Consider the following 26348-nt stretch of genomic DNA (forward strand, 5'->3'; position numbering starts at 1 on the left):
TGAGTAAACCGTACTGAGGTATCATAAATACACGTGGAATAAAATTGAAAAAGCTCAACTCTCACACCGAATATATGATATCGTTATCGATCATGATTTGATTTCGTGCATGCAATTTTTGTAACATCACCTGAATATCGCGTCTGGTGGGCTTCTCGTTAAACCAAGAGCGAGATTCATCCTCTATCTCTTCTATCGTAACTTGGCTTTTTAGACTCATGAAATTTGGAAGCTTGGTTTGGAATATTTTGAAGTTCATTGCCATAATATCAGAATCAGAATTTAACTCATCCTTAGCTTGGAGAGCATGCAAATTAGTATCTTCAGCCTCAATCACGAACCTCATAACTTCTATAGCTGCTAACGCATCCGTAATATCAATAGACTTTGAAAGTCTCATCTTTGCGTGAGCTGTAGCTAGCCTAATTATTGTTTCTAGGGTCCGAGCAGTTACCGGAAGTGCTCGTCTACTACGCATACCTTCGGCCTTGTCGATTCTCCACCTTGAGTATTGTTCTGCTATTTTATTTTCTGCCTCGGGCGTTAAAGTAGGTTTCGTGCTCATTTTCATATAATAAAGGTATTTTTGTAAAAATTGTTTTGGAACCTTGTCTGAATCAGAAGCACTTGACACATTTTCTACTTTACTCAAGGAATGTTTGTTTTGACAGGAACTATTAATATTTGCATCAGAAGTAATGATAGACAAATTAGTCCTCTGTCCATTATAATCCATATTCGCATGCATACTGAGTACATGCGATGAAATTATACGATCAACATTAGAGTCTGACTGGTCAAGGACTATAAATAACAAATCAAATCTTGATAGGAGAGAGTCTGGAAGATTTATATTCTGAGTCACTGGTTGACTGTGATCATAGTTTCCATATATGGGGTTCGCAGCGGCTATGACACTACACCGCGCATTCAGAGAAGCATGGATTCCTGCTTTTGCTATTGTTACAGTTTGTTGTTCCATAACTTCGTGGATTGCAACTCGATCTGCGTCACTCATCTTATCGAACTCATCAATACATACGACACCTCGATCAGCTAATACCATCGCCCCTGCTTCTAATCTACGCTCACCCGTCTCTTGATCAGTGGTCACAGCAGCAGTAAGTCCAACGCCTGAAGATCCTCTTCCAGTGGTGCTTACAGCCCGCGGCGCAATATTCATGATAGACCGTAAAAGTTGTGATTTTGCAACTGATGGGTCACCAACCATTAAACAATTGATATCTCCGCGAAGGTGAGTTCCATTTTTTAGATTTTTCTCAGTTCCTCCTAGAAGAAGTAGGATCAGGGCACGTTTGATGTTGTCGTGTCCACATATAGAAGGTGCTAAAGATCTGCCAAGCAAATTCAGGAGAGATTTTGGTTCATATTTCTTCGGAAGATTCTTTATTTTTGTCAGATCCTCGCGGGATAGACTAGGAATGTAAACTTCTTTTGCAAGTTGTTGAATATCCTTTGCGACCAAAATGGTTCGAAAAATTCCACCTGAGCCTAAGCCTGATCTTGTTGGAACAATTTTGTAAATTCCAACTACTTTGACTCTATCTCCAGGCTTACAGTTATCAACCAGGTTACGGTCAAGGATAACTTCAACAGAACGTGGTAGCTGTCCTGAAGGGGCATTCTCCGGCATTTCCTGTACTGTAATAATTTGGTAATCAAGATATTCACAAAGTCCGTACTCTGTAGTAAGAATATTTCCAGCTTCATCTCTTGTTGGAATTATTGTGGAAGTAGGTAATCCAGTTAGTGTTGTAACGTCTCGATACTCCCGGGAAATGAACTTTGAATTATGCTCGCAAAAATGCTTGCTCGTAACAAGCTTAGGTCTAACTGCAGTACATTTGGTAACGATTCCTTCAACACTAACCAACCCATCTAAAAAATTGGAAAGAAGACCTCGCGGAGAAACTGCGTGTATACCAAATGAACCACTGAAAGTGACTTCGAAATATTCTAAAACCTTGGGATGATCTATTTGAACTTTGTCTTTTATAGCATCCTTGAGAATTTCAATAAGTACACCAGGATTTGTCATTAACTTTCGTGAAAGTCGGGAATTTTTTGAACGCAAATCATCCAAGTTAAGATCGAAACTAGTGTACTCGTTTTGAATAAATTTTTGAATTAGCTACATCAAAGTAAAAATGTCAACACTGAAAGTTTCAGAAAGATAAGAATTTACGCACCTCCTCATCAATGAACGCGTCAAATTCATCTTTCCATCGTTGCTTGGTTTCTATGCTCATTGCAAGCAGAATATAATAAGTGTCGTCAAAACGATTTTTGAATTTCGAGCCGTTCTCTTTCACGTTTTGCCTTTTGGCTTTTTTTGAAAGTGGATGTAAAAAAAATTAGAAATTTAAGGACTCAATTATTTCATATGCATATGGCATTTTTTCCCCAATATTTTAGTGCCAAATGTGTGTAAAGCGGAAAAGCGACATACGGAAAAGCGACATACCGTGTTAGGTCGACCACCACAGGTGCTGTTTAACAATATCTGCACTATTTAACGCGAAATAATACACATAGTTTCACATTAATATGAAAAGTGCAAGACACCTGGTCGGTGGGTTTAAAATTTATCAAAGAACAGAAGAAGAGTATACTAAGAATACTGTAAAATTAGAGAAAGAAAGAGGGGATTTATGAAATCCGTTTGAACGGAGATAAAAACACAAGAATCCAAACGATGCAGTTTCATGATTCCAATCCTTCCTGCCGTTTTGATAGGTTTGTCTGTTCTCTCAGTAAATTTTTTATTCAGAGTATTTTCTCTAGTTCTCTTGGTTTACTTACAAAAAAGTTTGTAGAGTTACTGATGGGATCGAATGTACTTGACTTGAATGAAGCAGCTGTATTTCTTGATGTACAAAAACGAAGAATTTATGACATCACGAACGTGCTCGAGGGGCTTGGAATAGTTACAAAAAAATCCAAAAATTACGTGGTATGTAAACGTGAGAATGTTGGAGGACTTCGATATCCTGCTCAAAGGAGTGTACGATCTTATTTTAGAAGGATAGAGAACTGAACTAAATTTTATGATTAACAGGTTACAAAGTTGTGTCCAAGAGAGCAAAGTGAGTTTGAGAAAATCTTAGATAATCAAGTAGAAAGAATGAGAGAGATGCTTGAAAGTGTATTTTTGTCTCCTGTCTTGCAGGTATTTGTATATTCTATTCTATACCAAGAAGAGAAGATTCTAAGTTTTGCTTGAATTTTAGAGGAGCTTGTTTATTGCAGAGAAAGACGTCAACTTTATTCCAGATTTTTCTGAAAAGATTTTAATCGCAATTAGAGCACCACATGGCGCCACACTTGTAGTTCCAGATCCAAGTGGAAGTGTCAGTTCAAAGAGTGTAAAGCGCCAATATGAAATTTTTCTGAAGTCTAACACTGGTAGTGTTGAAGTTTTCTTACTTTCATCACATAAAAGTCAGTATGAGGGCGCTTTGCACAGATCTGAGATAAATATTGCAGAAGGTGAGTTGCTACAGAACGAACAATGCTCAAGTAGTGTAGCTTTAGGTCTCAATTGGAAATTTAATTGTGCAGGTTCGTTGCGAGGACTTCCCATTCCTAAATCCAGCATCCCCCAACAAGACTGGTTTGCTCATGAAAGGGACATAAGAATTAATTTGTCTGAGATGTATACTCGTTAATAGCAAAAATTGTAGGAGAGGTGTATCGATGCACTGGAGACTAAGTTTTTAGCATAGATTTCCACCTTCATTCTCTTTTAATCTCGCAATTCACTTCAGACGTGTGATGTTTTCGTACAGAGTCGAAGTAAAAATTTGAAGGGACAAAAGGCAAAAGAAACGAAGGGAGCAAAAAAGTGGGAAATACTTGATTTCAGTTTCATTATACCATATTTTATGAACGAAACTTATGCACTCATTAAGTCGAATGCGTTAAGTAAATTGGCATTTCAATTTTATCAAGCTTCATACGGAGCAAAGATTACGCAAGAGTTGTGTCCACCAAAACCAAAAGAGTTGCTTATAGCTGCAGTCACTTTGTGTTCCTTTTTGACATTAGCGCATGTATCAATACCTGTGACAACTTCCTCGCATTCATTCTGATTAATACTCGGATGTAACCAGCCTGTTTTAATGGCCATAATGGAAGCAATTGCTTCCATACCCCCTGCTGCCCCGAGACAGTGGCCTATCATAGACTTGGTGGCGTTCATCTTAACATTTGTCATGTCTTTAAATACTTTTCTGACAGCAGCAATCTCTGCGACGTCACCAACAAGGGTGCTCGTTGCATGAGCATTGATGTAGTTGATATCTTCAACCGATATACCGGCATCTTTGATAGCAAGTTCAATACAAGTGGATACTCCTAGACCATCAGCACGAGGGTCGGTCATGTGGTGTGCGTCGCACGTAATTGCACCTCCCATATATTCTGCGTGAATGCGAGCGCCGCGGGCCAGAGCATGTTCGAGACTTTCCATCACTAATAAACCTGCCCCTTCTCCCATGACAAAACCATCTCGAGCCTTATCCCACGGTCGACTTGCGCCTTCTGGATCGATATTATTTTGCGATAAAGCCCTGCAGGCTACAAAACCACCCAAGCCGACTGGAATTATTGGTGCTTCCGATCCACCAGCAATAATTATATCCGCGTCACCACTTCTTATGTGGTTGGCTGCGGCATGATAGGCATAGTTGGCCGTTGCACAAGCAGTTGAAATACTGTAATTTGGACCCATGAAGCCCTTTTCAATTGCGAGCATTGCTCCGCCCATGTTTGTAATGGCATATGGAATGAAAAATGGAGTGATCTTCTTCGGTCCCTTCTCGACCAAAGCTTTCACACCGTCCTGGAAAACCGTGAGCCCACCCATACCTGAGCCACAGAGAACTCCAACACGTTGCTTATCAACTTTGGCTAAAGCTTCGCCAGCCAGACCAGCATCTTCAAGTGCCTTATTTCCACTTACTAAAGCATATCTTAAACAATCATCCAAACGACGATCGTTTTTCTTGTCGATATACCCCTCGTTGTCGAAGTTCCGGATTTGAGCTGCAAATTTAGTTGGAAAATCGGAAGTGTCAAACCGGTCAATTGGGGCTACACCGGACGTTCCTTCCAAAAGCTTATCGTAAAACGAATTATAGTCATTTCCAAAAACAGAGCAAAGCCCCATTCCAGTAATGACGATGCGTTTTTTGGGGTCGGTCTCGCGCGCCATAGCGCTGCATCCAAAGAGCACACGAGATCTATCAACTCGCTGATTTCGAACTTGCTTCAATTTTTTTCTATCGCACGAAGTTGAAGCATGACTAAAGCGAATAGTGGATGAGATAGAAGTAAACATTTGAACGATTTGAGCGATAACTTCAGGAAGTGAAGTGCACTTTGATATTCGATTTCGTTGGGATGCCTCGAAAAGTCCAAAGAGTCACGTAGAATTAACGATGAGTTGTTGTACGTTATCTTTTTCGTTATCTGCCTTTTTCTTTTTTCTTTTCTCCCATTCATACATCATCAGTATGATGTAGGCAATTCCAGCAAAAAAAAAGGATTTTGGGGTTTATTAGCCCTTGTTCAAGGTTACCCTAAACGCTACAACAGATGGGTCAAAGGAACCTCTGTGTCCTCACTCGTCTCACCAGCATTGGCGGAAAGGAAACCTGGAAACGTTCCAACGTCTTACTTTTTCACGTATTTTTTGCACAACACAACACGCACTGTATTTCGGTAATTTAAATACTTGACTTCAACTTCTGTGACGCATCAAAAGGCGATAAAAGTAATGAGTGGTACACAAATTTCTCCGGACTTCTGCAAAAAGCATCCACTACAAAATAATTGGACGTTATGGTTTGACAACCCGAACGGGTGAGCATCTTTTGACCTATTTTCCGCTCCAATTCACACATTTATCTTTCCGATTACTTTATCGCAGGAGCCGAAAACAGACCACATGGGGCCAAACTCTTCGTAGCGTCTATACTTTCGATTCGATCGAGGATTTTTGGTGCCTTTACAACAAAATTCTAAGCCCGAGTAAGTTAATAATGGGAACAGACTTTCATCTTTTCAAAGAGGGCATTGAACCGAAATGGGAGGATGAGAATTGTGCAAGTGGGGGAAAATGGACATATCTATTCCCCAAAAGTAGATCTGTGGGAGAGCTGGACGAATACTGGCTGAAACTATTATTAGCTATGATCGGAGAACAGTTCAGCGAGCCTAATGAAATTTGTGGTGCAGTCATAAGTATCCGTCAGAAACAACATCGCATTGCTTTGTGGACGAAAACTTCCTCGAATGAAGCTCATCAACTAGCAGTTGGACGATCGTTTAAAACTATACTGGGGCTTGCAGAGAATGACAAAATTCTCTATATGGTACATGATGATGCAATTAGACTTGAGCGTAAAGCAAAAGAGCGCTACACCGTCTAAAGTTTGTGTAAAAGTAAAAGCTAAACTTTTTAGGGATTGTCTGGAGTGAAGAGCAAAAAGTACAGATTTTCGTGATTGTTGTAAAAGTTTTCTTATCAATGTATCTATTGAGTGATTGATGGTAAAGCATTAAGAACTCAAAACCTTTCCCCGAACCTCAAAAAACATGTTCCTTTTGATTGGTTATCGTCGTGAACCCACTCTGCACGCACTGGACCCAGTTTCAAGCCAACCCCAAAGCACGAACCTTGCCCAGCGCGACAATAATATTCAGTAGGGTTTCCGATCACCGATTTGCTCGACCCTAAGTCTGAGCACTTCTCCCAGAACAGAAACGAGTGAGTGTTCATATAAGGAACTGGTAACCGCAGCTCAAGAGCAATCTCCATAAAGCTTCTACTCACTCCAAGCTCACCAACTCCATAACCCCGGCAGGAGTGGGGACCACCCAGTGTAAATGCATCGTATACCGCACAATCACCTATGATATGCCCACCCTTTGCGTGCATTACTAATACTGGCGGGGGAATATCGTTTCTTTTCTTTGTTTGCAGGAGTTGTATGAAGCGAGAGGCTTCAAGCGAACTTCGATTGTAAATTGGAAACGACGATCCAATGCCTAGTGACTGCTCAACTTGTAAAATATCACGAGAACCAATTGGTGTATTTTTAACGAACTTCGTCGTATCTCTCGTTAAGTTTCCTTGCAAGCACACCAGCTTATCACAGCCACTGCCTGAATGAGTCGTGGGAGGACCATCCATGGTTACGGAACCATCCGCTACTTGCTTTGATCCATTTGGACAAGTTGCACCTGACTCATCTCTTGCCGTGATCTCTTCAAGTACTGCACTTGTAGTGCAACGAGATTGACGCGAATAATTTTGCGTAAATGAAGCCTTCATACCTGCTCTATCAACCCAGACGCTAGGTACATTATCCAATAGTGGTCCGCCAGCAAAGACTGGCGAAATTTTCCTAGAGTTGAAAATTGCAGTTCGAAAAGACGATTTTTCTGCATCGAGTTCGCCCTTGCAATATGGATGATTATATTCAATTTTGAATCCCAAATCGTCCTGAGGCTGAAAAAAATTTGCTGTCGAAACAGACCCAAAAAGCTGTCGTCCCCAGCCGTCCAAATTCCTGTGTTCAAAGAGAACTGAGCCTCCTGGACGAACGGAAACAAAATCCGGTCGGCCACCATCACCTGGGGCTATACTCCACTCCAATTCAGTTTCCGCTGTTCGAACGGGTCTTTCACGAAGCATAATATCAACTTGAACCTTTGAGGGATCATTTTCGTCCGGTCGCGGAACGACTTGAACGTTATCAAAGAGTTGTAACAAGAATATATCACGCAGTGCTGACTTCGCATCCTCTACATTATAGAGTTCTCCAGCTCTAAAATTATGCTCGCGTGAGATCACTTGTGGATTTGTCACTCCTTTATTATTCAACATCGGTTGCATATTTTCATCAAGAAAACAATGTTGAACCTTTGTGATCTCTCCTTCAATGACATGAGCAACAACATCGCCATTCTCCATGCCATCAAAGTGCGAAATCGTTCCAAAAGTCAAACCTTTGCTCGTATAATAACCCTCCACGATATTTTTCGCTGCTGCAAGTACTCTTACGGTGCAATTTTGACTATTTCTCGCAGCATCTAAAACTTCTAACTCTACTTCGCGTGGAAGCACACTACTTCCAGAAACTCTGAACGTTTGCACTTGGGGCCAGATCTTTTCCCGAAATACAAATTCAACTGCATATCCATCCTTTGAGGGCGTTACATTTGCATCTACATTCGCAAATAAACCAGTACCAAGTAGCTGTTCTAGGTCATCTGATAAATCTTTCTTCGACAATTGTGCTCCTTTCCTTGCATTCAGACCTTGAAACAGTTCAGACTAAGATGAAAAAAATACAGTTAAAAAAGCTTGAAAAAATAAAAAGGGTCTCACCTTGCTTGGAATACCCGGTCCAGTCGGTAAATTTGTAGCTAATACTGATTCAACGATGAAATCATCTTTGTTACTGGTTTTCTTCCTCTTTCTTCTTACCATATCTTCCTCTTCTTCCTCTTCTTCTTCCTCTTCTTCGTCCTCTTCTTCGTCCTCTTCCTCGTCCTCTTCTTCATCCTCTTCTTCGTCCTCGTTACTCTCTTCGGCGTAGGCTGCGAATACTTTCGTGAAGCCACCGCCATCTCCTCCTCCACCTCCTCCTCCTCCACCTCCATCTAAACCATAATTATCACCGGAGTTACCGCCTCCGCTCGCTAGCAATAAGGTGAAAGCTACATTGCTGGTGGCCAGCCCAAGCGTTACGGCTCCAATTCTTCTGGGTTTTAAAGCCTTCCCTAGTAGTTCCGAAATACTTCCCACCCCAAACTTCACGACTTTCGACGGAAAACTTTTTGCGTCGGGTTTGGAGAACGACAAGCTTTCCATTCTGTCTTTCAAAGAGGATATTCCCGTTTGAACAAGGGTCGTTTTTTGCCGGCGTTTTTTTGAAGGTCGTGAAAATTCAAAGCCGAACGCACTCGACGAAGCGAAAGTCACTTCTCTAGTAATTGACAACATTTGAGGGGAAGATATAACCGTCTGTGTGGGCTCGTACAAGTTCGATGAATGCGAATAAATTTCAGGACCGTAAAGACGTGAAAACCACGTTTCACTTTTCTCTTTTTTTTGTGTGTGATTAGTTTATAAACCTCTGTGACCCGCTGCATGTTTAAGTATTTGGTTATTTTGGTAGAAAGAAAAGGTTTAGGGTGTTACATCCAAAATCTCCCTGCCATGCAATGATGATAGACTTCCAGGGCCAAATTTTGCTGAGGTAAAAATTTTCGGCTGCCCTTCCATCATCAGCACTATACCAGGGGATATACGAGAACTCTTCAGTCAAAAATTTTTATCTTGAGGTAAACTTTACTTTTAAGAAAAATTCAATAGCAATATGTTTGATTCAAGTATTCTATGATTTTCGCACTTTCGAATAATTGGATACCCGTATTTTCATCTTCTATGAATGGAACTTGAAAAGTTTTTGCTTTCCTCAGCAGTTCAGTCCTACGAGGACTTCCTCTAGAGCATGGGCGCAAAACATAAGGCAGCTCCATTTCACACAGTTTTTCTCTGACAAGTGAGCAAAAAGGCGAAGCTTCGTATGCCCACAACTCTAACGGCTTCACGGGATATCTGCATGGCATCTTAGAATGAGATATACTCGAGGAGGATTCAGTATTTCTGGATCGCATGGCGATATCAGCAGTTCCCCGATTTGCTACTAAAGGAGAGGGAGCAGAGCCGTCTAGATAAACATCATATAAATAATCTAAAATATCTTCAGCGCCAATAATAGAAACCCTAGAGCGAGAGTCATGCAAGAAAGGTAGTATCTCTTCCCCGAGTGGAACATTTTGAAGCTTTGCTGCCAACGTTCTGTGACGATAAGCTCCGTATGGGCATGGTCTACATTCAAATGCTAAATCAAGCATACACAGCGCTTCACGAACTCTTCGGCATTCTCCGTCCGTTTCAACATCATACAAGACTAAATTGGGTGAATCTTGGAAACCTCGTTCAGATTCAACTTGAGATTGAGTCATTCTCATTGACCCTAAACGGTAAGCTTCGTCTAATTCATATTCACCTGCGCGAACAAAAGAGTAGATTTCAGACTTTTTCTTTCGAACCCAAGGCCTCCAACCATTCACAAACAAGCTTGATGCTAATCGTAGTATACCGCAGCGTACTGTTCCTAATAAATCATCTATCTGTTCTGGAAGAAAAGAATATTTTTTGGGTTGTACGTCATTGTAGTAGTTCCATCCTTTTACTTTGAACTTTCTTACACCAAAATCTGATAATTTTGGGCGCCACATGGCGTGAGCGCCATAAGGAACTCGGTCTGGGAGGATAATCCTAGAAACTGGCCCAGAGGAAATATCTTGAGCATTTAGTATTATGCATTCGCTACGAGAACGACCCAAAGTTTCTGTATTCTCATCGTGAACATAAAGTACAAGCCAACCATCATCTTCAGATCCCTTTAACTTAGTTGCTCGTGGCACAAACTGTGACTCCATACCAAACCTTCCAGGACCGTGCTCATACACTTGTTTATCACCTGTTTCAAAGTCAAATTTTACCACAGCGTCGAATTTGAGCTGTGCATCATCCCTCAGGATTTCCGTTTTAATTCGTCCAGCGTAAGCGTACCGATTCTTTACACCTGTAAATTCATCATTAATACGGGGAACTTCCACTATATCTTTATAGAGGTATCTTTCCTTTACTGAGCCATCAACGAGATTGATTCGCCATTCATGGACTCTTGGTAAGTTCAAATCTTCTTCTAGGGTGCGCGTGATCCAATCCCGAGTATCTCTAGCTTTTAGTGCATTGTGGAAGAAGCCATCTTCTCGTACACCAGTTATAACTATTTCTTCCTGACCGTTAGCATTTGTTTCTTCCCAGGAGTTGATAAAGTGATAAACCATCTGCGCACAACTACAATCAAACCACTTCGCAAGAGGAACATTCGAATCGCGCGAAAATACACCAAATCTTGCATTTTTATCATTATTGTATTGAAGGGGATGGCGACCGAAAAATTGGCGTATAGGCTTTATATCCAAGCTACCTTCAAACAAAATAGTATACTTCTCAGTAACGCAAAAATCATGCATGAAAACACATCCTGCAAATGGGAAGCTCCACATCGGAGTTAGGTCCTTAATTTTTCCATTTTGATCCAAGGATCCAATAGAACAGTGTGGAGGATAGACAGGATTGAATCCAAAAAAGACTAGGTCTCCCGTCAAAGGTGCAACTTTTGGGTGCGCCGTAAATGGTATGTATGGAGGAAGTTGGTTTTCAAAATTGCAAGCTCCCAGAGTTGTGAGCCTCTCAGGATCTAGTTCCCACGGTGGCATTGTATCTTGTAAGGCTAAAGTACGGCCAGCAAAATGCACAAGAGCAGTATTTGCTGAATCTTTCAAGAAAGCTCCTCCAGAAACCAAATTTGCTACTGCATTGAGTAAGAAAGTGCTGCCTTCCGCATTCATCAGTGGCCGAAATAGCCGTGCCCCAACCTCCGATTCATCCTTCCAACTTTTAGTTCGTATAAATCGATTGCGATAGCACAACCTTGAGTTTACATCGAAATCTAACGCATAGATCATCCCGTCACCTTCAAACCAATGATGCCAGCCATTTGAAACATTGAAATCCTTTTGATCTGGGCCTTTTCCCCACACCTTGTAATTTTGTGCCTCTAGTTTTGGATTTGGTCCAACATATGCAAATTGTCCTTCCGGGAAATCATCAGGTACGGATCCAATTATTCTCAATCCGTCATTATCTGACTCAGAATTCCTGTCCAAGCTTGAAAAGCTTGTGTACTCCTCTCGGAGTGGCAAAAAATTCCCACTCAAAAATGCAGCTCCGTGTTCTCCGTAATCCTCTATAGGAAAATGAAGGCTATTATCGTGCTCAGGAAAAGTAGATATCGGGCTACTATGATCGTGCGTCACATACTCCACCACCTTCCTCGATTGGATCCGAAAGAAATTATAATCCATATCTACTACTTTCACGCTATTGACTGTTTCTCCACGCGGGATATGTCTATCCCGATGTACGGGGCTGATATTTGCTCGCCATCTTACACGTGAACTTATGGCATGAATACTCATGTTATTTATACTCCAGTGTCGAATAAGCAATACTATGTTACGGAAGTATTGCTCTTGGGATAGTGAAGGTAAGCGGACAAGGTGGGTGGGAATAGATTCCTTAGTCCTTGTTTCGAACTATCGAACAGATGAATCTTCCGAAGTTTTCGGCAGATCGCAGGCAATAATTTCTAATACGATTGTATTAGTACTCGGACGGACTACTCGTATCGACCTATCGATTTACCTTTCTCCTTCTCCGACTCTCGTTTTTTTTTTACAGATTCAGACAGCAAGCTGGAGAAAAATTTTCCAAACCAAGAATTCCCATGCCCACGAAGGGATAAAAGCATGATTTTTACGCCATATCATATGATACGAGTAAATGATTGATCACCAACCAACAGTTTTTTTTTTCTAAAAAACTGTATTCCAAATTTGCTAGTTAAATAAGGCGGCGTGTTCGTTATAAACCCTTCCCTTGTATCGCAAGATCCGTGCCGCGTGCCATTCGCTTACGGGCGTGTTGTATTGATACCATTAATAATCTGACACCATCAACAGAGAAGTTTAACTTGCATCAATACATTATTTACAACAAGGAAAGTTAATAAATACTTTACGTTTTCGTCGTAGAAAGGAAAGCCCTGCCCTGCTTCGTGAGTTTTTTTTGAACCACTTTGCGTCAACACATTTGGCGATAAAACAATAGCGTGTTGTGTTTTACAGAAAAGGGCTTAGAAAGTGCATTTAGTAGCTATGCAGGTTGGACGAAAACTATCTATGAACATACCGAGCGTCTCAAGTTGGAGCAACTTGAGCGAAATCTCAGATGCCTCTGTTGAAGATATTGAGAATCGCACTGAAGATGAAATATCTTCGCTAACGAAAAGTATACTCAACTCTGCACACAGCGATTTTCGAACGACGATATTAAATGGAAAGCTAGGTAGTGACTTGATTTCAAAGAGTCTAGGTGATTCTTCATTTGATGTACGTCATGCAGCACTTTCTTACGCTTGTGCTTCCTTAAGCTCGGACGAGGTTTCTGAATCTGACAAGGAAAAAATATTCGTATCATTCTCGAAATATTTTGAAGAAAACGCGGATACTTGTTCTGTTCGTGAATCTGATTTATTACGAGCCGGTTTGGCTTGTTTGTTTTGTTATTTTTCCGGGTGTTATTCAGAGAAGGATCCCAAGAGACAAGCCGCATTCCACAAAATAGTTCTTGTTATGGATACCCTCCGAGATGAAGGTTGTATTCTGGTGGGAAAATCTCTTGCAATTTTAGTTAGAAGTGTATCATATGAGACAGCGTCAGAGCTGTGTGAACTTTCGATGCGTAGTTCACTCGACTGTTCAAAGAGTTTGCAGAGGCGTCGCTCTGCAGCTGCCATTACCTCAGCAATAATAAAAGGTTTAGGCCAAACATGTGCACTTCGAATGACAATGGTTGATAATTTAAGGAATATTTTCAACGATGAAAATGGCGAGATAGCTCAACTCGCGTGTGGATTTAATTTATATTCCTCGGTATGCATGATTGCAGGACGTTCTTTTGAGCCTTTCATGTTTGAATTTTCACCTTTGATATTCTGTGCATTTTCAAATGCAAGTGCAGAAGTAAGAGACTCTGCACGTATTGCTCAGGCATCAATTGCATCCTCATTGCATAACAATACAATAACATTCATTACCCCTGCTCTTGTCCAAGGTCTGACTCACAAAAGCTGGCAAAACAAAGTTCGTTCTTTGGTATTCATGGGTGATTTATCCACACGTGCTCCTGGTTTCTTTAAGAGGTCAATTCCAGATATTTTTGGTCCGCTCCTAGAATGCGTCTTCGATACTCACCCAAAGGTCAGTGCATCTGCTTTGAGTATTTTAAGACCAATATGTGAAAGTGTCACAAATGCCGAGCTCCTTGGAATGTTAGATCTCATTTTGCTTGCAATACAATATCCTCAAAACAAGACTGAGGAGTGTTTAGACAAACTTATGGAAACTACGTTTGTCAACTCCATGGACGCACCTTCCTTAGCTATAATCCTTCCCATTATACTTCGCGGTTTGCGCGAACGTGCAAAAGAACTCAAGCAGAAGGCGGCAACCACATGTGGAAACATTTGTGCATTGGTTGATGACACCAGAGATTTGCTACCTTTTATATCAATTTTGCTTCCGGAACTGAATAAGTGCGAGGAACATTCTCACCCAGATCTCAGAAAGTGTGCTGTTAAGGCGAAGGAGAGTTTACTAAAAGGCTTGGATGACCAGAATTTGAAAGGAGGTAAATCCTCTTCTTCGTACATATGTGATGCTCTTGAAGCATCTTCGATTAAAATCGATCCAGTTGTTTTAACTCACGTGGCTCGTGTGGGGGGTTGGATGTTAACTGTTGCTCCACTTCGAATGCCCCCAAATATTTTGTCTCAAGATATCTGCCGTGAATTATTCTCTATTCTTGAAGATTCGCTCGATTATGCTTTGATAGAAAAAGTAGCAGAAGATGCAGTCTTGGCATACAAAGGATTGGAGGCATCGTCTCTGAATGATGCTGCGCCAAAAGACTACATTGTCGAGCTCGAAGGAATAATACTAGCGTTTGCAGGTCGAGTACTACTGCAACGCACAGATTTTGTGCTTGAACGTGGGCATACGTATGGCATAGTTGGACAAAATGGAACTGGAAAGACGACGCTACTTAATCGGGTGGCTAAGAAAGATATTTCCAACTTTCCACAAGATGTAAGCGTTTATTATATTCAGCATGAAATTCTATCTGAAAAGCAGGAAACTGTTCTTGATTTCATGCTGAGTTCAGTTCCGGATTCTGTCTCTCGCGAAATAATTCAAAAGACTTTGTTCAATGTTGGTTTTGATGAAACTAAAATGAATGGTAGCATCCAGTCTCTCAGTGGCGGATGGAGAATGAAGCTAGCAATAGCACGCGCCATGCTTTGGGATGCTGACGTACTTCTACTCGATGAACCTACGAACCATTTGGATGCAGATGCCGTTGCATGGTTAATAGACTATTTGAAAAGTTTGACTGGAACGACTATTTGCCTTGTATCCCATGATTATGATTTTTTGAGCGAAGTTTTATCAGATGTCATTCATATTTCCGAAAAGAGCTTAGTATATTATCCCATGAAATTTCGCGAATTTCAGTCACTCAAGCCTGAGATTGTTGCTGCTCTTCCTTCGCCAAGCAATGCAATTATGAAAGAAGGTAGCATAAATTCAAAAAATGAAAGCACATCTACGAAGCAGGAGATCAATTTTGCTATCGATAATATAGATGCATCTCACATTAAACCGGTTATTTTTCCGGTGCCAGGAAATCTGGAGGGTGTTAAGAGTAGGTCTAAAGTAGTCATGTATATGAAAGAAGTTTCATTCAGGTATCCTGGGGCTGAGAGTCCCATTTTGAAGTCAGCAACTGTGAAAATAACTCAAAATTCTAGAGTTGCTATTATTGGCATGAATGGTGCGGGTAAAACCACTCTAATGAAGCTTTTGATAGGAGAACTTAAGGCTGACGAAGGGATTGGGGAGGTTTGGGTTCACCATAATTTACGTTTGGCTTACATTGCTCAACATTCCATGCACCATCTTGAAGAGTCTGTCAACAACACGCCTTTAGAATATTTACAAAATCGCTTTTACCAAGGTCGAGATCGGGAGATTGCAAAGCGTTCTTCTCACAATTTGTCAAAAGAAGAATTTGCTATTTCCCGGGAGCGGGGTAATATATGCGAGGTCGTTGGCCGTCAAGAACGTGGGAAACACTTGTTCTACGAGTGTAGAAGGTCTGGAAGAGATGATCATGATACAGATTGGGAAATGCTTACCTCACTTGAGCGTAAAGACGAGTATGTCATGAAAATGGTGAGAAATTTCGACGAAAAGTTAAAAGCAATGCAAAGTGGTATGGATTTACGCCCACTGACCAAAGAAGAAGTTAGAATGCATCTAGAGAATTTCGGTATCGATGAAGATCTCGCCATGGGTAAGATCAAAAGAATGAGTGGAGGTCAGAAAAGTCGTCTTGTACTCGCAGCGGCTATGTGGATAAATCCACACGTAATAGCATTGGATGAGCCTACAAATTACCTAGATAATGACACGCTTGCCGCTCTTACAAATGCATTAGCTCTGTTTAAAGGTGGAGTTATCATGATTTCTCATAACGATGCCTTTGTGAATAAGCTTTGCAACGAAACTTGGCTCGTTGGTAATGGAGTCGTTAACATACAAGCAATAGCTGGAAAAGCAAAGGGTATGTCTGTGGCCGATAGAAGAGCGTTGAAAAAGGGACTGGATGCGGAAGAAGCTGACTTGAAAGAGGTCCAGAACAACTCGAAAAAAACTGCAGCCGAGCGGAAAGCTGAGAAGGAAAGAATAAAAAAATCCAAAGCTCCAATTAAATTCAAATGAGTTATTTTATTAACCTCTTCTTAGGACATCTATCGGTAGTATTCGTCAAAGATTTTGGTTTCTTTCCATTTCCTTTTACCTTCTATCAAATGTTTATCTAATAAATTTGAGGAAGCTTTTATTTATGTAAAAATGCTTCGTTTGTGTCCATTTTTGAGAAACGTTTCAATAGTTCATGTTTTCATCCAGTCAGTCACGAACAAAGTTCTGCTAGTCTTAAAATATCCTCACTAGTAATATTATCATTAATGGATAACACAGTATTTTCATATACCGTGACAAAATTTGGAGAAATCTTATCTAATCTTGTACGCATATATACCCACTCTTTGCTTCTGAAGTCCCAAGAACATTCAACTATTTTACCATCTAACTTCATAAGATCAGTCGTGTAAGAGCTGATTTTATCATTTATTCTTATCAATTTTCCCTCCTTCCCTCCAACATATAACATAGGCTCCATAGCATTGCTCGCTATTTCCTCAAATTTCAGGAAAAAATCGACCGAGTTCATTTTAGGAAACTTCCACTTCAACAGAGTATCGACAGTGTTTGGTTCATACTTTGAACTTTGGGGTTGAAATATTAAGCCATCTGATTCATGACAAAGATTTGGAATAAAACTTTCAAGTAAAGCTCTTGTAGAAGATAATGGATAAAACTTCTTTTGCCTAATAGTAAATAGCTCGCGTTCAATATCGTAGTAATTTGATTTTTGCATCTTACTAAAAAAGCGTTTTCTTGGTTCAATTACCTCCGAATTGAGCATCTGAAATCGATAGAGAAATGGTTTGTCAGCAAGAAGCTCCCCATTAAAAGCCATGCAATCATAAGCTAAGTATCTTCTTATCATCAGCTTTGATTCAGGATCGAAGTCCAGCACCATTTCACCATCAAGTAGAGTAATGTGATGCGTCTTATTAATATCTTGACCAGAAAGTGGGAACCGCATCTGAATGCGTCGAATAGCAAATTTCCTATCGATCAAGTATGTACCATCTCGCAAAATAAGTAATAAATATCGTACGCCATCAGCTTTCCACGTAACACTGTATTTTTGTTCTCTAATCATATGGATATTCGCATTACTCAGACTGACAGGTTGAGAACCTGGGAAAGAAAGTTTATTTTTTGTAGCTCCTGCTGAACTTTTACCATTGAAGCATACCCATATGCATAGTTTTTGAACTTCCAATACTTGTTCATCACAAACTTCTTCTCCAAGTACGTCGTCTAATTCTGCCAAAGAGGTTTTTAACTTCGAAAATTTAATTCCTGAATAACGTAAGGGAACCGGATATGTATATTTTTCTGGAGAGAAGTGAGCCTGCACTCGTGAAAATTTTTGTGCACAAAATAAATCTGTAGTCTTACTGACTGATACTGGGGGTGCAAATGCCGAATGTTTCCATGACGGTATATCTGGGAAAACTAGAGAATCCCGCTTAATTTCAAGATAACTTTCATAAAGTTTCGCTAAATATTTATGCTTGTAGATACCAGGAGGTCGACATTCTGAAAAAATTAGAATATGCTTGTTCAGATCTGGCCACTGTTCAGAACGCTGTAAATAATGAACAATCATGCTCCCAGTCCTATTGAAACCATGCGTACAGTGTACTAAAATACCAGATTTGTAATCATTAGAATACCCCTCCAATCCTATGATTGCTCGATGGCTTTGAACAGTGTAGATGAATTTACTTATTGCGCACGAGTCTGGCGGACCATCTCTACCCCGGCACTGTATTTTAACATAACGAATATCTTCTCGCTCAAAAACAACAGGGTCATAATATCGACTCGTATTTGTCAAATCGATTACCATGGTAATTTTCATGCCAACACTCTCTGCCAATTTCAAGGATTGGTGGGGACTATAACGTTGATTTTGAGGAATATGAGAGTCATAAGCACTACTTAAAGGAGTTTTTGATGCAACGAAGAATCCGATGGGCTTGCTTTGAGGAGGGCAATCTAACCAACCAAGGGGAGGTTTTTGCTCGATTGTGCTAACTTGATCTGCCATAGAATTGCGTTCTGCGATGCTCACAAGAGGTTGGAAAGTATTATGTAACAATCCTAAATCCTTCATCTGTTTTCTTCTCTTTTCTCTCTCCCCCAAGATTTTCTCCATTTTAAATCACTTGCGGTATGACGAATATTTACCACCGTTTCCAGGAAGCAAGTAAATGTGAGTAAATTAAGATTTCGAGAGATTTCTACACACTCTGCTCAAAATTGAATCGGTTACACAAAACGAAACGGCAGTCAAATTTACTTTCGTTACATAGCACCGAGAAATTAGGAACGGGCAGCATAAAGTTAGCTCTAGGTTAATTGCATGCAATTCTTGTACCTATACTCCCGAAACTCTACTACTGTTTGTACCTTTATACAAAAGAAACTTATTCTCTGTTTCTATCTATGAGTGAAAGTTTTGGTTCTAAAACGTTTTCTCTTCGTTTCACGGTCTGAGCATCCGACGGTTGTTGCCTATTTCATTCAACTTTTGCCACCGAAAGTCACACGAAGAAGTCGACTTGCGAATGGTTTTCACTTGTAGTAATGAAAGAAAGGAACGATACGATGACACAGGATGGTGAAAGACGGAATTGAAAAGGTCAAACTGGGAATCAAAATCAAAATCAAATGTTTTAGACGTGAAGAAAAATGCCATAATAAGACGTGAGATTTTGAGATTTTGACCCTGTGACCCCCCCACTGTGGAGAGAAAAAATATTGGTGACAACTTTGATCATTTTTGTTCATTGCCCAGCACGTCAGCAGACAACAGCAGTCTCCCAACTGCCCAAACAGCTTGCAAAGAAAGGGAGGCGGCACAAAAAATACAAAAAAGCAGAAAAAGATGACTGCGCGCGAACGTGTGTTATCATTCGTATATTATCAGTTCCATGCAATAACGCCGTTGGAACACCACACTTTATACGCGCGCTAGTAGGGGTTTTCTGTTCTTGCTTCGCCAAAAATTTTATGAAAACAAAGAAGTTGTGACGCAGACCTTAATATTTCATAAGTTTTGAGAAAAAATGGATACAGGCGGTATCTCACAACAATTTCCAAGCAACCTATCTGCATTTGGTTTTGATATGAAATATCCGATACATTTTGCTAGTTCTCCAGGAAGAATGGACGTGATGGGTGGTATAGCAGATTATTCTGGCTCCAGAGTAATCCAAATGCCTATTGAATCTCATACCAGTGTTTATATCCAAAGAAAATGGAAAACCAAGAAAGTAGGTAAAGGTGTATTTGCAATAACATCCATCAGTGAATCTGGACAACATAAGAAAAGATTCGTAAAAATTCCAACGTGTACCTTTTTCGTGAACAAGCCAGAAGCAGCGCTTCATAAATATGAGAATTTGAACCGTATTTTCTCTCGGATGAAGAACTGGTGTGCCTATATTGTCGGGCCTATTCTTATATGTGCGAAAGAAAATAATATTCAGCTTTCAACCAGGGATAATTTTGTTATCTATATAACTTCGTCTATTCCAGAGGGAAAAGGGGTTTCATCATCTGCAGCTGTAGAAATTGCTTCGAGCTTGGCATTTTTATCTCTGTTCGGACATTCCCCAAGTGCAAAGAAAGTTCGGAAATATGCTCCTCTTTATTCTTTTTTTGCAGAGAATGCTATTGCTGGTGTGCCTTGTGGAATAATGGACCAGTTAGCTTGTTTCCATGGTAAAGTAAAGCATCTAACTCCTTTCACTTGTTCCTTACCTTCTGTGATGGGCAAACAAATAGGGTATTCTAAGAAATATTTAAGATTATGGGGAATAGATAGTACTGTGCGGCACTTCAATGGTGGTAGTAATTATGCTCGAGTCAGAGCAGCGGCATTTATGGGACGTCATATTATTATGAAAGAATCTCTACTCTCTAGAACTTTTGAAACCCTTTGCTCTATGAATAGAGTGTACAACTCCGGGCAAGTGAATATTCTGCATGACTTTATTGAAATGAACTTACCCGAGGCAATCACAGGAAATGAGTTCATTGAAATCTATGGTATAGATCATGGGGATGAGATAACACTACCAATATCTCGAGATTCAGTATATTACGTAAGAGCTTCGGTTGATCTTGCTCTTCGTGAAGATAAACGAGCAAGAAAATTTGAGCAAATGCTGCATGGCGATTTAGTTCAAGTGGATGGGTATTCACTAGGTGCGCTAATGCGTGCGTCCCACATAAGTTACTCTCGCTGTTCAATGGGTTCTCCCACGACAGAAATTTTGATCGATTTATTGGACATTCCTCACATTTTTGGTGCAAGAATCAGTGGTGGTGGCTGTGGCGGGCTCGTCATTTGTCTTACAAATGATACTAAAGAGGCAGAAGAAGCAGTAATGGAAACAGTGGAGAAGTTTTCGACGCTTCTAAAAATGAGTGTGGGCCAAATTAGACTTTTCAAAGAAAGCTCTGATGGGGCAAACATATCCAAGTCGTTCTTTCAATTTCTATGAGGCCTTAGTTGTAAATATTTCGAAATGGAATAAAATGCGTAAAGGATGCAAAACATGGTATTCTCGTGTTCAAACTAAAAAACACTCAACTCAATCAAAACTGTAAATTTTGCATTAGTTTAGACTAAAAACAAGAAAATTCTGTCTTTTAACAATTTTTAAACAAAGTTCACAAAAAGAAGAAAAATAGGAATACTAAATTTGTAAACTAACTGTGTTGCAATCAAGTGTGTTATATAAAAGTCTCAACATTGCCTACTATAGTCTTATCCTCGATTATCTAATAACCAAGGATTAAAGATAGTATATGTTTCCACGTGTCTTTACAGTTACTAAATAGAGAGACTCACTTTACTCATTTTTAAAATGACAAACACGTAAAAGTTGCTTTGTTTCGCATTGCCTTTTTGAAGTTTTCTAGAAGTCAGGGGTGGTGCATATGTGAACTTCAAGTAAGCATGAAAGTTAAGATTTAATGTAATAATTATATAGTTTTAGGGTAGCCTTTTACGTGATAGCACATCAGAAGTAGCTAAGTTACGTACGAGTTCTAAGGTGAGTTCCACTTTTACTGCTTTGAAGTACAACACTATAATACGTCCTTAACATCTTTTCGTTCTTAAAATCTTAAAGAGAAGAAATATCCTTGAGGCACAGATCTACAGATCAGATTTGGAAGGTTTTTTCTTTGTTTTAGCCCACCCGTCTAGCTCTAATTTATTCACACCAGGGAACAGAACCATTTTGAAGCAGCGTTATATTTTGTTGAGCGAAAATAAGTTAGAGCCAAAAAAAAGAAAGCAGGCTTTTAAAATTGAAGGTGGGATTGTGAGTAAATTTCACTTTGCAAAACAACCACAAAGTAAAATCAACATTACGTGATGTTGTAAATTGATCATCAATCGAACGGACTAAATACGTTCCCGAAACTCGAAACTCTCCTTACGATTACCAGGTTGTAACCTAGAAAAAAGAAACAAATTTATCTGCTTTCAACTATTTCGAATTTTCCATATATTTCAAGAGCGCTGACTTAAGTCGAACAGTGTGCTCAGGCAGACCTACTGAAACTCGAATACATCCAGACAATTCAGGAGGACTACTGTAGTATCTCACGATGACTCCGTCAGATTCAAGAAAGTTTTTCAACTCTTCTGCACGACCACTTATTACCCTTCAAGATTTTTCAAATATATGTAAGCTTGACAAAAAGATTATTACCTGCATAGTATGAAATTTGACTGAGACTCGTAAGGTTCAAGGAAAGAAAACTTTGACATCATCTCGAACATGTTTTCACGCTCACTCACAAGAGCGTTTTTCACATCCTGGTTGGATGCAAAGTTAGATAGAATACACTAAATACGATTTTTAGAGAAAACCTCTAGGTAATCCGGGTTTGATAAAGCAGCACATGCAGCGAGTTCGGCAACAACTGAAACGTTGTATGGCTGTTTCATCCGCCACAGAAATTCTATAAGATGAAGCGGGAAAACGCCATATCCAACTCGTAAACCTATTATTAGCGAAAGATAAGATACCGGTGGACAAAAAATTTCTGAAATTCTCTGTACCAGCAAGAGCAGCACGTTTACTGAAAGTGCGAAGAACAATGAGATTTTGCCGTTTTGGAACTTCTCCAACTAAACTATGCTCAACACCGTAGAACTCAATATATGCTTCATCTAAGACCACAAGACATGGTAGCTCTAAAAGTTCCTCGATTTCTTCACGACTTATAACTGAGCCATCTGGATTATTTGGTGAAGTTATCATCAAAATTTTTGCATTATTCTTGAAGACAGCCTCCTTTATAGATTTCACATCTATACCAAAACTAGGGGCAGGCTTTCGAGGAACATTTACAGTAACTCCATCTAAAAAGCAAATCTATAAAATTAATGGAAAACAAATTTTAAAACATACTGTTAATACTGCAATCGAATTCATACATCCCAAATGTAGGTGGTGTATTAATGAGGACATCCTTTGGTTCAAGAATAGCTCTCAGGACTAAGTCAATCAGCTTTTCGAAGGCAGAAGATGAAAATGGTGAATATTAGAGTAGTAGAAAAATATTTCCTCACCTCATCAGCGCCACAACCAATCATTATATTCTCTATGGGAATTCTACATTCTTGAGCCTAAAGTCATTACTTTCAGCTTAAATATTTGACATAAAGCACTTTACCAGCAGCCCCCTGAGTTTTCTTGACTCTGGGTCAGGATAGATATGAGGAAATTCGATATTTTTGAGGGCAGAGAAGACCTCTGCAAATTCGATAAGTATACCGCGTGACGCCACATTAAATACATTCACCTGGCGGTGGACCGTACGGATTTTCGTTCGCATCTAACTTAACAATATCGGAAGTTGGCCTATTAAGTTTTTCTTTCGAAGAAGTTAGTTTGGCAAAAAATTAGTAGAAGAGTGCAGCATACCTGAGAGAACATCAAACGGTACAATTGACTTATACGGGGCCAGTTCCAGTATATGCTTCCGTATAAATTCTTTCGCATCGAGACTTCTTGTTGTTTTGGGATCCTTTATCGCACTGGGAACAGATAACTTGCAAGGCTCTCGCCTTCTGAAAGATTTAGCCCCAATCTTACTGCAACTCGTACGTCTATGTGAAATATGCCTCAAGGAAAGCGACATGAGTAATGTTGGGAATCAGGTAAGTGTTTCAAAAGCTACTTTCTCTTCCAGAATCCTGGTCTAGAGTTCCAAGACCCGCAGGAGAAAAATGCGAGCTGAAGAGGGGATTTTTTTTCACGGGTTCCCCTTCTCCTTTTTTTTCTGATTTTTACTGACGCCGGTTTCTGCCCACTTTGCTGGGGGGGGCCCCTTTTTCGGCCCCATCCTGTGGTCAAAAAATATATCGGAGAAACCTTCCCTACAAAACCGGTGTATAATTCTATAATAACAGAGATACGGTCAGTATACAATTAGGTTCATTATAAACATTTTCCTCCCTTCTCGTACCTCCCTTTGAAACACCTCCCCGGTATGTCTTTTTCTTTAATCTTTTGTGCGCTTTCTAAGAATTACAGCAGTTTCTGACCGAAGTGATATACTATTGACTATTGAATGTTGAAAGCGTTGCCTTTTGTTTTTGGGACTTACAGATGAGTATTCCCACATTCTTCAATAGAATTATAAAAGAGGTCACAAACGGCGTGAAGGTACATATAGTAATTTTATACAAGGATGGATGAAATGAATTTCAATACTTTACAAGGTGGACTTCTCTACTGAACAACTTTCGGAAGCCCACCTTCAGAAACTAGCCACGGTGTGTTCTGTTTTAAAAATAATAGACAATTCATTTCAACATTGTACAGTTATGGGAGCAAAAATTACTTGCTTTGGATTCAGTTAGGACTAACCTAATCGCAGGGGACGGAGAAACTTCTGTACGATACATCAACCTACTTCTCTTTTTTCTCATTCACTTTCACTTTTCAGGAGGAAAGGTATTTTTTTACATAAAACTTTTTCATAAATCAACTCTGCAACATAATCAAGGCAAAATACGTTGCTGGCCAACGAAGATAAGGTGAGCGAAAGTTACTGGAGTTCTTATTCCCTTTAGTAACATTTGCTTGTTAGGTGAATGGAGCTCTTAATGTTGATATTATAACATGTGATATGCTTCTTACTCTCTCAGATAGCTCAGTACCATGAAAATGCTAGAAATATGCATTCAGTAAGTGATGATATTTCGGACAGCGATGATAATTCAAATGGTTAGATAGATAACATACTGTATTTTTCAAAGTCATAATACTTTATTCAAGATGATGCTGCTGAGTTACAAGATGATATCTCAAATTTAATTTTGGCTCAGTTTGAGAAGGTGACACGTTCAAAATCAAAGTGGAAGTGTGTTTTAAAGGAGGGCATGATGAACATTAATGGGAATGATTACACTTTTAGTAAAGCTACCGGAGAATTTCATTGGTAATTATCTATTTGTAAAAAGAATTGGACACATTTATCGTTCACTCATATTCTAATTCAACATGTTCCCTTTCTTCTTTGATTTTCTTCTGCTTCTGAAAATATTATTCTTATTAAAAATTGTTAAAGTTTTCCAAAAAGTTACATACTGAGGCACTCCTATGTTGTAAATGACCTTCTTTTCCTTGAATCTGTTCCTTTCGATATCAAATCAGTCACATCTTCATGCGTAGACATTAATGGTACTACCTGTTCAATGATTTCTCCTTCATATTTTGAGGAAGAAAAACTATAAATATCATCATAAAGACCAGATTTCAATCGCTTCTGCAAATGTGTTTAAATATGAATCTAGTCACTTTAATAATATGTGTACCAATAACTCTTGTTCAATTGAGCTATCAATCCGAGCGGCCATTTGTGCCTTTAGTTCAAATTAAGAATTTTTAATATTAGAAATTCATATGGAATACCTTTCCCTCTGAACGTTCTTCTTTTTTCTTCTCTTTTTTTGGAATAGAAACAATTTTCCCCCTATCATATTAGTTTTAGAATCATTGACGAAAGCTGTCACAACAAATTACTTTGTATTCTTTGCAAGATTACGTCCTCGTATCAAGTATTGAGTAATTTTAGTAAGCCTTTGCTTGTTCTTATGCACAAGAAATTTAGGCCTGCAATAAATTGGTCAGCATGAAACGAGCTTCTTGAAAAAGGAGACCAATATTCCAAAGCCTTAGAAACCTGATGGAACGCTTCATCATAGTTTTCATTCAAACGCACAAGCTGCCACATAGCTGCTGGCGTGTGTGCTCTCTCTACGCTTTTGAGACAAAGAAACAAAATACCTAAAAAATCGAATTTACACGCTTTTGTTCGAAACTTTATTGTCAGCCAGAATCGTTACCATTTTGTTCTAATATCGTAGAGTAATTACTATTTGCCAACGGGCAAGAACTTCTATTGCATAGTCCAGTCACATTATATGCATTCCTACAAAATGTAGGGGCTTGTTCCTCTTTAATTTTATAGCTACAATGCCCATGGTTGATTATCTTGTTATTGTAAGTTTATGTATATGTCAATAGTTTTATCAGTTTTAAGTCCTACCTGCCAAACGACTTCGTCACTTTGCATGAGTTAGTTATCCACGGTTTGCTGTTTCTCAGGTAGAAGAAAAGTTTTAAATTAAGCAAATGATGAAGGCTAGTGGAATGGTGAGGGTGCTTTCAGATAAATATACAGAACGAGAGAAGAAGAGCGTCCGCGGCGATTCTTTTATTCCAGGTCTTACCAAGACTCATTTCTTT

At 39.5% G+C, this 26348-nt stretch overlaps 13 protein-coding genes across 13 annotated transcripts; 5 read left to right on the forward strand and 8 right to left on the reverse strand.

Annotated features, from left to right (window-relative positions):
• Positions 1 to 61: 61 nt before the first annotated feature.
• Positions 62 to 2270, reverse strand: Bathy14g02240 (DNA replication licensing factor MCM3; the record flags this gene model as incomplete). The annotated part of the gene is made up of 2 exons (XM_007508963.1): positions 62 to 2152; positions 2211 to 2270. 2 exons carry the CDS (start codon positions 2268 to 2270, stop codon positions 62 to 64), a joined length of 2151 nt encoding a protein of 716 aa, XP_007509025.1.
• A 446-nt stretch (positions 2271 to 2716) lies between these two features.
• Bathy14g02250 (predicted protein) lies at positions 2717 to 3689 on the forward strand (the record flags this gene model as incomplete). The annotated part of the gene is made up of 3 exons (XM_007509215.1): positions 2717 to 3025; positions 3080 to 3190; positions 3252 to 3689. 3 exons carry the CDS (start codon positions 2717 to 2719, stop codon positions 3687 to 3689), a joined length of 858 nt encoding a protein of 285 aa, XP_007509277.1.
• Positions 3690 to 3967: 278 nt separating this feature from the next.
• Bathy14g02260 (predicted protein) lies at positions 3968 to 5362 on the reverse strand (the record flags this gene model as incomplete). The annotated part of the gene is made up of 1 exon (XM_007509261.1): positions 3968 to 5362. One exon carries the CDS (start codon positions 5360 to 5362, stop codon positions 3968 to 3970), a length of 1395 nt encoding a protein of 464 aa, XP_007509323.1.
• A 438-nt stretch (positions 5363 to 5800) lies between these two features.
• eIF4E (eukaryotic translation initiation factor 4E) lies at positions 5801 to 6455 on the forward strand (the record flags this gene model as incomplete). The annotated part of the gene is made up of 2 exons (XM_007509145.1): positions 5801 to 5886; positions 5954 to 6455. 2 exons carry the CDS (start codon positions 5801 to 5803, stop codon positions 6453 to 6455), a joined length of 588 nt encoding a protein of 195 aa, XP_007509207.1.
• A 137-nt stretch (positions 6456 to 6592) lies between these two features.
• On the reverse strand, positions 6593 to 9037 carry Bathy14g02280 (predicted protein; the record flags this gene model as incomplete). The annotated part of the gene is made up of 2 exons (XM_007509046.1): positions 6593 to 8365; positions 8420 to 9037. 2 exons carry the CDS (start codon positions 9035 to 9037, stop codon positions 6593 to 6595), a joined length of 2391 nt encoding a protein of 796 aa, XP_007509108.1.
• A 365-nt stretch (positions 9038 to 9402) lies between these two features.
• On the reverse strand, positions 9403 to 12042 carry Bathy14g02290 (predicted protein; the record flags this gene model as incomplete). The annotated part of the gene is made up of 1 exon (XM_007508981.1): positions 9403 to 12042. One exon carries the CDS (start codon positions 12040 to 12042, stop codon positions 9403 to 9405), a length of 2640 nt encoding a protein of 879 aa, XP_007509043.1.
• Positions 12043 to 12894: 852 nt separating this feature from the next.
• Bathy14g02300 (predicted protein) lies at positions 12895 to 16581 on the forward strand (the record flags this gene model as incomplete). The annotated part of the gene is made up of 1 exon (XM_007509219.1): positions 12895 to 16581. One exon carries the CDS (start codon positions 12895 to 12897, stop codon positions 16579 to 16581), a length of 3687 nt encoding a protein of 1228 aa, XP_007509281.1.
• A 193-nt stretch (positions 16582 to 16774) lies between these two features.
• Positions 16775 to 18718, reverse strand: Bathy14g02310 (predicted protein; the record flags this gene model as incomplete). The annotated part of the gene is made up of 1 exon (XM_007509185.1): positions 16775 to 18718. One exon carries the CDS (start codon positions 18716 to 18718, stop codon positions 16775 to 16777), a length of 1944 nt encoding a protein of 647 aa, XP_007509247.1.
• Positions 18719 to 19048: 330 nt separating this feature from the next.
• Bathy14g02320 (unknown protein) lies at positions 19049 to 19261 on the reverse strand (the record flags this gene model as incomplete). The annotated part of the gene is made up of 1 exon (XM_007509111.1): positions 19049 to 19261. One exon carries the CDS (start codon positions 19259 to 19261, stop codon positions 19049 to 19051), a length of 213 nt encoding a protein of 70 aa, XP_007509173.1.
• A 370-nt stretch (positions 19262 to 19631) lies between these two features.
• Bathy14g02330 (predicted protein) lies at positions 19632 to 21074 on the forward strand (the record flags this gene model as incomplete). The annotated part of the gene is made up of 1 exon (XM_007509130.1): positions 19632 to 21074. One exon carries the CDS (start codon positions 19632 to 19634, stop codon positions 21072 to 21074), a length of 1443 nt encoding a protein of 480 aa, XP_007509192.1.
• Positions 21075 to 22070: 996 nt separating this feature from the next.
• HPA1 (histidinol-phosphate aminotransferase, chloroplast precursor) lies at positions 22071 to 23733 on the reverse strand (the record flags this gene model as incomplete). The annotated part of the gene is made up of 9 exons (XM_007509028.1): positions 22071 to 22248; positions 22296 to 22402; positions 22457 to 22590; positions 22649 to 22945; positions 23001 to 23100; positions 23162 to 23218; positions 23266 to 23345; positions 23395 to 23466; positions 23517 to 23733. The coding sequence occupies 9 exons, from the start codon at positions 23731 to 23733 to the stop codon at positions 22071 to 22073; spliced, it is 1242 nt and encodes a 413-aa protein (XP_007509090.1).
• A 1042-nt stretch (positions 23734 to 24775) lies between these two features.
• Positions 24776 to 25042, forward strand: TFIIA3 (transcription factor IIa large subunit 3; the record flags this gene model as incomplete). Its single annotated transcript, XM_007509190.1, has 2 exons — positions 24776 to 24824; positions 24876 to 25042. 2 exons carry the CDS (start codon positions 24776 to 24778, stop codon positions 25040 to 25042), a joined length of 216 nt encoding a protein of 71 aa, XP_007509252.1.
• A 576-nt stretch (positions 25043 to 25618) lies between these two features.
• MAK16 (MAK16-like protein) lies at positions 25619 to 26175 on the reverse strand (the record flags this gene model as incomplete). The annotated part of the gene is made up of 4 exons (XM_007508951.1): positions 25619 to 25712; positions 25760 to 25886; positions 25946 to 26093; positions 26149 to 26175. 4 exons carry the CDS (start codon positions 26173 to 26175, stop codon positions 25619 to 25621), a joined length of 396 nt encoding a protein of 131 aa, XP_007509013.1.
• Between the last annotated feature and the right edge of the window lie 173 nt (positions 26176 to 26348).

Source organism: Bathycoccus prasinos, assembly GCF_002220235.1.
Source record: "Bathycoccus prasinos genomic : Chromosome_14".
In the NCBI taxonomy this organism is placed as follows: Eukaryota; Viridiplantae; Chlorophyta; class Mamiellophyceae; order Mamiellales; family Bathycoccaceae; genus Bathycoccus; species Bathycoccus prasinos.